Source organism: Engraulis encrasicolus, chromosome 7 (genome assembly GCF_034702125.1).
Source record: "Engraulis encrasicolus isolate BLACKSEA-1 chromosome 7, IST_EnEncr_1.0, whole genome shotgun sequence".
Classification (NCBI taxonomy): Eukaryota; Metazoa; Chordata; class Actinopteri; order Clupeiformes; family Engraulidae; genus Engraulis; species Engraulis encrasicolus.
Window position 1 is genome coordinate 56,327,352 of NC_085863.1, and position 10,000 is coordinate 56,337,351.

Genomic DNA, 10,000 nt, shown 5'->3' on the forward strand with positions numbered 1-10,000 from the left:
ACTGGTGTAGAGATCAAACGAGGAGATGAGGAGGCCAAATAGCTGGATACTCAGCAGGCATTTGCAAAGTGTAAAATGGTCAATGATGTTTGGACTCAGATGTCAGGTGGTACAACCACAGCAAATGCTCATGAATTCATTAGTAATTGGTAATGAATGTACTGCAATAAATAAGCTTCTTAGATAATCCACTAAAACAACAAAAACATTTAATCCATACAATAGTGGCATTACATGTGGTTGCACCACCCTGACATGTGCTACAACTAAAACGTCATTGACCCAGAAAGTAAAAAATGAAAAGAAAGTGAACAGGTTAACCTTTATGGGTTGAGGTTGCGGTGCTACTTCTATTAAATAGAGTTGCAGAAGTTCAGTTGTTCTTTGTAATTCCCAACCAGGATGTGAAATGGGAGATAGAAAGTTCAAATATTGCATTGCCTTGGTTATCATGGCAGCCTTAAAATTGACAGACAGAGAGCCAGACAGAATGAATAGTGCTGCTTTATATTCTGTCTGCTTTTGTGCCTTTCTATCTGTGTGTGTTCGTGTGCGTGCGCGTGCGCGTGCGCGTGCGTGTGCGTGTGCGTGTGCGTGTGTCTGTGTGTGCGTGTGTTGTTCTTCTTCCCTGTCTTCATTGGTCCCACCCCCTTATACATTTTGTCTCTTTCACTGATTGCTAGACTCCGAGAAGCCAGCCTCTCCAAAATGTGTGTGTGCTTGCTTGCTTTGGTCTGTGCATGTGTGTGCATGTGTGTGTGTGTGCCTGTCGGTATTTGCTCACATGTTTGTGCATCTTTAGTGTGCGCCTGCGTCTGCGTGTGTGTGCGCATCTGCCTCTGCATGTGCTGTGTGTTATGTGTGCGTGCATGTGCGTGCCATTTATGTTTTGCGAAATTACATAAGATTTTACCCATGACATGTATAGTAGCCTACATTGTCATTTATATAATAAAATGCAGTACAGTGAATCATTTCTGTTTGCAACACACTTTTCATTCGTCCCTCATGCAGGGGTCTATGCAGTGAAAAAAATAAAATAAAATAGGAGCACAGATGAGAATTTAGGAGCACTGTGAAATTGTTAATGCAAAGACAAAAAGGGTCTAAGTAGACTATGCCTTTTTCTCCACACACATAGTAGGTGTACACATTGTACATGAAGGGTGCTGGTCACAGGGCCAGTTTTTCAAAATTCCTCCCAGTAAAAGGGCTGAACAACATGTTATACATTTATGTCTATATTCACACTCATTACACATTCATTTCTATATGCAGCCCGATGTCTCCTCTGCTGTGTCAATGAAGGCATGTCGCCTAACTCATTATCATACAACGGTAAAACAAAGCCTTGGGAGTGTCAGTAAACTCACCCAACTGTCCTTTCTCTGAAGTTTTTTTTTATTGCTCCCAAACCCAAGTTAACTACAACAACTTGACTGGGCTTTTGATCCCTCTCTCTTTCAAGGACTCATGGTTTTCTCTAAAGGATGTATTTACTCCAGGAGGAAAATGTGTGAATCGCTTTTCAAATCGCTTTTAAAAAACGGAAATCGTTTTTAAAAAACTATGCGGTGCGCCATAGTTTCCTCAATGTATGGGAAACACATAGAGAGAGAGAGAGAGAGAGAGAGAGAGAGAGAGAGAGAGAGAGAGAGAGAGAGAGAGAGAGAGAGAGAGATCAGTAATGAGTGGTCTGGATGCAGGAGTGCATGAAAGGGAATAGGAGAATAGGCTTCTGACATGGATCCTGACACCAGCGGACTGGGGAGAGAGTGGGACGGAGGGTGTAGCGTAGCGGGGCCTGATGGACGGATATGAGCAGAGATCAGAAGCATGGAGGACCCAGTGGGTTTCCCCTTCACATGTTCATTTTTCCCCTCTAACTAGGCCCATAGGAAGACAGAAGAAGGGAGGACTAGGATGAGAAAGAGAGTCGGTTAATGAGAAAGGAGAGAGAAGAGATCTACAAGAAGAAGACAGACAATCATGAGAGAGAGAGAGAGAGAAAGAGAGAGAGAGAGAGAGAGACAGAGACAGAGACAGAGACAGAGACAGAGACAGAGACAGAGACAGAGAGAGAGAGAGAGAGAGAGAGAGAGAGAGATATTTAACCACTTATTAACTCACATTTTCAGTGTGTGCAAGAGAGAGAGAAAGAGAGAGAGACCTATATGGGGTTGCAAAGAAAGGAAGCAGTATGAAGCCATGAGTGGGTGTGGGTGGGGGGGTAGGAGGACTATTAGAAGAGAGGAAGTGGTCAATCGGGTAGTGTCTCTCTCTCTCTCTCTCTCTCTCTCTCTCTCTCTCTCTCTCTCTCTCTCTCTCTCTCTCTCTCTCTCTCTCTCTCTCTCTCTCTCTCTCTGTGTCACACACACAAGCATGCATACACACACACACACACACACGCACACACACACACACACACACACACACACACACACACACACACACACACACACACACACACACACTCACACACTTATGAGCTTATGAACATGCTTATGCTGTAGTTCTGTGATGCGGATATCTTTAATAATATGAGCATGTTTCTGCTCACTCACTGTTACTCTGTGGTCCTGTGTTGACCCCATGTCTTCCTTTCAGTCAGCAACTCCTCTCTCTCTCTCTCTCTCTCTCTCTCTCTCTCTCTCTCTCTCTCTCTCTCTCTCTCTCTCTCTCTCTCTCTCTCTCTCTCTCTCTCTCTCGCTCCAAAATGTGTGCCATTTTGCGATTGTGCGTGTGTGTGTATTTAGTGGTTGCATAAGTGGCCTGTGTGTGACCAGTGTGTGAGTGAAGGACAGCCAAAGAGCTGCAGGGATGGAGGAGTAGGAGGGCTTGACCTCATCACTCTTTCTCGCCTGCATTCTTTCATTCGCTCCATTTCTCTCTGCCTTATCCTCTCTGCCTGTCTTTTTCCACATCTCTGTCTGCCTATCGTCCGCTCTCTTGCCTTTGTTCCTCTCTTCCTAACCCGCTCACTTTTTCTCTACTCTCTTGCTCTTGCTCTCTCTCTCTCTCTCTCTCTCTCTCCATCCCCCTCTTTCCCCTTCCCCCTTCCCGTCTCTCTTTCTCCCTCTCCCTTTCTTTCCTTTCCCTCTCTTGCCATCTTCCCACACACATTCAGTGTAAAGCTGCAGTCCTCTACCAAAGTACTATCAGTAGCCCCCTCTCTTCTCCACCCTCAGTGCCACTCGGTAAACTGTGGCTTGTGTCCAGCTGTCGGATTAAGTGAATGCCGCAGTCAATCATTTCACATCCTTCTCATTATTACGGGCTTTTGAGAGAAAGAGTCTGTGATTGATTAGGTAGACTGAACTGAAAATGCACTCCTGTGTCTCCATTGTCTGTTCTGCCATAAGACGCTTTTGAGTGTCCCCCGCTGTTTGACTAAGCATTTTTTTTGTTTCCTCTTTGTGTTTACAGCTCTACTGTACAAGCCCATCGACCGAGTGACACGGAGCACGCTAGTCTTACATGTGAGTATGTGCTTTGTGCGTGCGTGCGTGTGCGTGTTTACCGCATATCCTTAACCAGCTCCATATATGAACCATACATGACTTACCTGAAGACAGCAAGCCACTTCTCCAGGAAGGCCAACACAAGTCCATCTTCAAAAGCAGATATTGGTTTAGCATTTTGTGTTTGTCACTGGGTCAAATCAGGCTCTGCGAGTTTCACCTTCACACTGTGTAAAAATATGTCATGGTCAGAGGCCCCAAATAAAAAAAAATGATGAGTAAATTATTCAATACATGCAGTGGATGGAAAGGTGGGTGTATAAAAAGCATAAAAATAAGCATGAAGTCTGGATAGGGCTCTGCATTTTTGCCACCCGACCGCTGAGTTCAGTTATCTGCAGAGAACACTTTCTTATCGCTAGTCGGCACTCTCGCTTTTCCTGCATAGCTTGCAATGGATTTTTCTTTCATGGTGTAGGCCCCGGAATTCTCAATGAAGGCAAAATTGATTCATCTCAAAGGTCACCTTCACTTCTTTGGGAAGGGATGCCCAGCCCACTAGAATTTTAATGTGCCTGTGTGTGGACAGAGATGCACACAAAAACATACGCACGCACACGCACACGCACACGCACACACAAAACCCCCTTGCACTACTAACCCCCTCTCCCTTAGTCTAGTGTGTTTATGAAGCTGTCAGAGACGTTCATGGCTTTGTACTGAGAAATATTTGGAGGCAGTGAGATACAGTATTCACTGGAGAATAAGATACAGCTCAGTCTTAACACTAAGGCTCGTAAGGTAAGTTTTTATTTGAATAGTGCATCCCATACACAGTGGCAGCTCAATGTGCTTGACAAAAACAAATTGTTCAGCTTGGAGCAGGCTTTGGGTGCTGGCCCAAATGCTCAACTCAATTTTTCAAGAAGGAGGCCGCACCTGGCATATGGTATAGTTTTATGTGCAATAAAATCATAAAATAATGAATAGTGTGTGTGTTTGTCTGTGTGTGTTTGTCTGTGTGTGTGTGTGTGTGTGTGTGTGTGTGTGTGTGTGTGTGTGTGTGTGTGTGTGTGTGTGTGTGTGTGTGTGTGTTCGTGTGTGTGTGTTCGTGTGTGTGTGTGTGTGTTTGTGTGTGTGTGTGTGTGTGTGTGTTTGTGTGTGTGTGTGTGTGTGTGTGTGTGTGTGTGTTCGTGTGTGTTCGTGTGTGTGTTCGTGTGTGTGTGTGTGTTCGTGTGTGTGTTCGTGTGTGTGTTCGTGTGTGTGTGTGTGTGTGTGTGTGTGTGTGTGTGTGTGTGTGTATGTTTGTCTGTTTGTGTGTGTATGTTCGTGTTTCATTTAGGACCTGTTGAAACACACCCCGAAGGACCACCCTGACTTCCCGCTGCTGCAGGATGCTCTGAGGATATCCCAGAACTTCCTGTCCAGCATCAACGAGGAGATTGACCCGCGCCGCACCGCCGTCACCACGCCCAAGGGAGAGGTGTGTGCATGCATATGCCTGTGTGTGTGTGTGTGTCTGTGTGTGTGTGTGTGTGTGTGTGTGTGTGTGTGTGTGTGTCTGTGTCTGTGTCTGTGTGTGTGTGTGTGTGTGTGTGTGTGTGTGTGTGTGTGTGTGTGTGTGTGTGTGTCTGTGTGTGTGTGTGTGTCTGTGTGTGTGTGTGTGTGTCTGTGTGTGTGTGTGTGTGTCTGTGTGTGTGTGTGTGTGTGTGTGTGAGCGCACGCACGAGTGTGTGTGCCTCCCTGTTTGTACAGTATGTGTGTGTGTATTTGTGTGTGTGTTTTTCTGCACATACTACTGTTTATTCCTCTGCGTCAATTGTTTTTTCCAAAAAGTGTATAGTGCAAAAAAGGGCTACTTGTTTACTACTCAGTGTTACTACTCAGGCAGTTATGTATAGGCAAGATTTGGACAAGACCATCTGCTGGTGCACCCAAAGCACCTAAAATAGCAAACCATCATTTTTGTTTACATACAGAATAAATGTTTGTATTTCACAATGTAATTTATGGGAAATCAAGGAAGTCATAGTGAGGCCAGGTGTAGAGTATGCTAGTGAAATTGGTGCGAGCGTGCAGCGTATGTGGGAGTGTGTTTATGGAGCAGGCAGTTGCTACGACACAGGAAATGATGTCACTGTGTTGGTGTTCTTGGCAGTCTCGTCAGCTGATAAAGGACGGCTTCCTGGTGGAGGTGTCGGAGGGCTCGCGGAAGCTGCGTCACATCTTCCTCTTCACGGACCTGCTGCTGTGTGCCAAGATGAAGAAGACGGCTGTCGGGTATGCCGTTAGCTTCGTCATTACCAGACACCACAAGCTCACAAGCTACAACACTAACATGCTATTCCACATACAGTATGCACATACCCAGGGCTCTAAATGAACTTTTTTCATCACCAGCCAAAATAGGTAGTAGATGTTCATCTTACTAGCCAAACACACACTCATCAATGATTTTACCCTTGGCTTTTGTCTTGTGTCGTCTTCTAATTCTACTGTCTGTCCATGTTTGACTGTCTTCATATTTTTTTCTGTCTGTCTATCTCTTTCTCTCACTCCTCCCACCCGGTGGGGTACAGCCATCGCTCTGTCACTAGCAGACCAAACACACAAGTAGCAGAACACTGTCACCATCACCCCCAAATAATTCAAAACACAAGCCATTACCTCAACATGCTATGCTATACATATTATTTTTTGTTTTAAGACAAATATCTTCACTCTTTTGTCTGGTGTCTACTCCCTCTGTTTGTGTCGTCTGTTTTGTCAGTCTCTCTCTCTCTCTCTCTTCTGTCAGTTTCTCTGGTGTTCTGTAAGTCTCTGTCTCTCACTCTTATTATATATTTCCTCCCACTCTTCTTCATTCATTCTTCTTTTTCAAACCTGTCTATTTTTATTTGTCCATCTCTCCCACACTGCCACAGAGACGATATGAGATGTCACATGACTACTGTAAAGTACAGATGGCTTGCTGCTCTGTGGGCTGAGCCTGAAGCTACATGTCTGGCACCCTCCCTTCCCTCCCCCTGAGAGGTGTTTGACAGAGTGGCCCTCCATTTAGCTATGATGGCCTCAGCCTTATGGTGCTCTCCTCCAACACACAGAGTTACACACGGCATTTGTGTGTGTGTGTGTGTGTGTGTGTGTGCGTGTGCACTCGCATACGTGTGAGAGTCTGTGTTTGAGTCTGTGTCTTTGTGTCTGTGTTTTTTTGGTCCTCCCTAATACCGGAAAGTAATCAAAGTGTGTGTCCGTGCGTGCGGGCGTGCGTGCATCTCTATATCTGGACAGCATTGTGAGTGCCCTCAGCTGAATGGAGTTCTTGTCAGTCTGTTGTCTGGATGAAGTGTTTCATTCACATGAGTGCCTGGCCGATCAGTCTCTGGCTTTGTCCCCTCGCTGACACACAACCGCCACAGTCACAGAGACTGATGCCTCCTCAGCCGTTGGTGTGTCTGGGAGAAAGAAAGAAATCACGTCGCCATGGGGTCTATAGCCTAGTTTGCCACCGGCTGTGCTTCCCCCATATCCCACACCTATTTATGTACACTTTCACAATTTTACGGGATTGGCTGAGGTTTGCAGTGACTGTGTTATACATTTGACTTAGAGGTAGCATTGTGTGCTGCTACTAGATCAGTGTCATACCCCCCTGAACATTTTGCAAATGGGACTTAACAAAATCGGCTTTATTTACCAGCTAAAGCATCATTGTGCTCATGCATGGACCTGAATGAAATACATTCCCAATTACAAATCGCCTGCCATCAGCCTTCCCATATGCATCATCAACCCTAACTCAGGTCCATATCCAACGTTGGTAATGTGTTGCCTTTGTGTCTGTGTAGTTCCTGTGTAGGCTCATTTTCCACACTGTCAACTCGATTATCAGCCCTCTCTCTTTGTCCCCCCCACCCCCTTTAGTCCCAATTAGTGACAGGGGAACATGAATATTCATATGCTCCCATTAGAATAAACAGGCGTCCCTGTAATGGCTTCCTGGCTGTCTGGCCTGCTGGTGTTGGGGACAAGGCCGAGGAGACAGGCGTGACAGTTTATCAGCCAAGATTTTATTCTGCTGTGAAAGACATGCGAGACGAGATGAGAGATGGGGAAGCGTGAGACTATCCCCCACCCATTTTTTGTCACACTCTCACTCTCCTGTCTGAATAAGGGCTTAAAAGCATGAAAGCATCTTAAAAAAGAGAGACGCGAGATGTGAGGCATGTAATGCGGAAACACATCTGCTGCCGGCATAATATGTCAGCATAAAATATTATATAGCCAGCGTGAGCTGTCACTGCCTAACAGGTAAAACAACAACATTCTGATGTGTTTTGTTCAGTTCCCTGTAGACTTTGTTGTGTCACACATGTACAGTGACCAATTAGCATACTATATAAGAAACTGGAAGGTAAGCATGCACATATGTGGGCGCTAACATACTCTGTGTTTGCGCACACATGTGTGCATGAATTGGTAGATGGTACATTGTCTGTGTGTATCTCCACTTGTCAGACTTTGATGTGTGCAGCATATGGTTATTTTTAGCTGCAGTGGAGAGAATAAAGCATCGTTGTGACAGCACTGCTTTATTATTCATTTCTTTGTTCTCCCAAATTTGCAAGTGTTGATGCAACAGGGCACTGCAAGACGATAAGGGGACATTCTGGTAACAATAATAAGGCACCATAATAAATATGATCGGTATAATAGGTAAAACATTGTTGCCGTTTGTTGTAACAGTAGCATCTAGGTTTAGTCTAAGATTTTAAATCAACCACCTCTTTGTCACCCACCTCTGGTTTCACGTAAATAACAGCAGTGGTGAAAAACAGCAGAAGCAAATTGGACAGATTGATAATAACAAGGATTACCATAGTATTTGCTAATGAATACCTTTACTAGCCATCCATTCTATTTGTGTACACAGTACTTTTCCAACCCGCAGAGCACCAGGCGTATGTTTGCAGTAGCATAATCTTCCCGTCATTAAAGCCTGTAGGGTTTTATCCAATAAAGGCCAAGGCCACTGCTGATTTCCAGCAAGTAGGCATTATGGTAATGTAATATGTTTCGACTGCTACTGCTGCTGCAAGCCTCCTTCCCATAACTCGCATACAACATGATAAATGTAATTTGTGTGTCCATCTGTATATATGTGTGTGTGTGCGCTTGAATGTGATTTCTTTGTTAACCATTTGGCCACGTACACCTTGGGCAAGCGTTTGAATTCTCATTAACAGCAAAAAAAACGTCTTGGTGCTTTTCCGCAGGATATTACTTAGGTGTTGTTATTAATGTGGCAATGTGCGAGTGTGTTAATTTCTGTCACCATGGCTTTTCCTCCCCCCAAAAATTATAAATGTCCTACTGCACACTTTTCTCATGTATTTGAGAGCCAAGAAAAATGACTGCTTTCCAGTTCTCCGCACTGACTGACCGCATATAAATATTGTGAACATTACAGGAACAAAGCGTAGTGCTTGCTTTCAGAGCATATTAAAGGGGAATATCAAATTACTTTGGCAATACAGCCACTGTTTTGCCTCGCAACCTCCCATTGTCCGCAAGTTCCCTGCCAACTAATTGAATTCTCTCTCTTGTTCTCTCTCTCTCTCTCTCTCTCTCTCTCTCTCTCTCTCTCTCTCTCTCTCTGTCTCTCGCTCGCTCTCTCGCTCTCTCATCGCTCTTCCCATCTGTTTTGAATGGGGGTGTGTGTATGTGTGCACGGGTGTGTGTCTACTATTTGCATTATTCGTCTCTTTCTCCCTCTTCCTATCTTGCTTTATGTCAAATCAAGTCAAGTCGTCTTCATTGTTAATTTCTTTATATGCACTGGTCATACAAAGAATTTGAAATTAAGTTTCTTACTTCCCCTGCAGACATAGACAATTACACATAGACAATAGACATAGTCCCCCACTCTACATCCTTCTGCGATCCCCAACCCATCCTAACCCATCCCCTCCCATCTTTTCCCATCTAAATCTGCAGTAAGCACCAGCAGTATGAGTGTAAGTGGTACATCCCCCTGGCGGACCTTACTCTGCAGACACTGGACGATTCGGCCGACTCCACCCACCATGTCCAGACACTCCCCGAACACGAACTGGACGAGATGAAGAACAAGATCTGTGTCTTCAAGAGCGAGATTCAGAAGGAGAAGGTGCGTATGTCTGTGCGCCCGTGTGTGTGTGTGTGTGTGTGCGTGTGAGTTTCCGTGTGTGTGTGTGTGTGTGTGTGTGTGCGTGTGAGTTTCCGTGTGTGTGTGCGCGCGCACGTGTGCAGTCCTGATTGCCCCTTATATAAAGCACAAGGCTCCAGCTAAGAATATTCTTGGTTAGCCTGGGAATTCCCATGCTGCTTTGCACAATCGTTCCGATCTGAAAGACAGCATGGAGTCTACCCTCAGCAAACGGACCAGAATGTGGTTCCTGTCTCTCTTCAATGACAGAGCAGGGAGGCGTGGAAAGGCGATGACTTCAGTTTTAAAAAAAATATACAATTGATACGGTTGGCTATGGCTACGTATGCCA

The 10,000-nt window shown here is 45.1% G+C and overlaps 1 protein-coding gene across 5 annotated transcripts in view; it reads left to right on the forward strand.

Annotated features, from left to right (window-relative positions):
• abr (ABR activator of RhoGEF and GTPase) overlaps positions 1-10,000 on the forward strand; it is a 258,788-nt gene that overhangs the window by 143,857 nt on the left and 104,931 nt on the right. For all 5 annotated transcript variants that reach the window (XM_063204117.1, XM_063204118.1, XM_063204120.1 and 2 more), the window contains 4 exons: positions 3,427-3,479; positions 4,804-4,944; positions 5,620-5,741; positions 9,459-9,630. In XM_063204117.1, the coding sequence (XP_063060187.1) occupies positions 3,427-3,479; positions 4,804-4,944; positions 5,620-5,741; positions 9,459-9,630 (488 nt within the window). The remainder of the gene's footprint in view (positions 1-3,426; positions 3,480-4,803; positions 4,945-5,619; positions 5,742-9,458; positions 9,631-10,000) is intronic.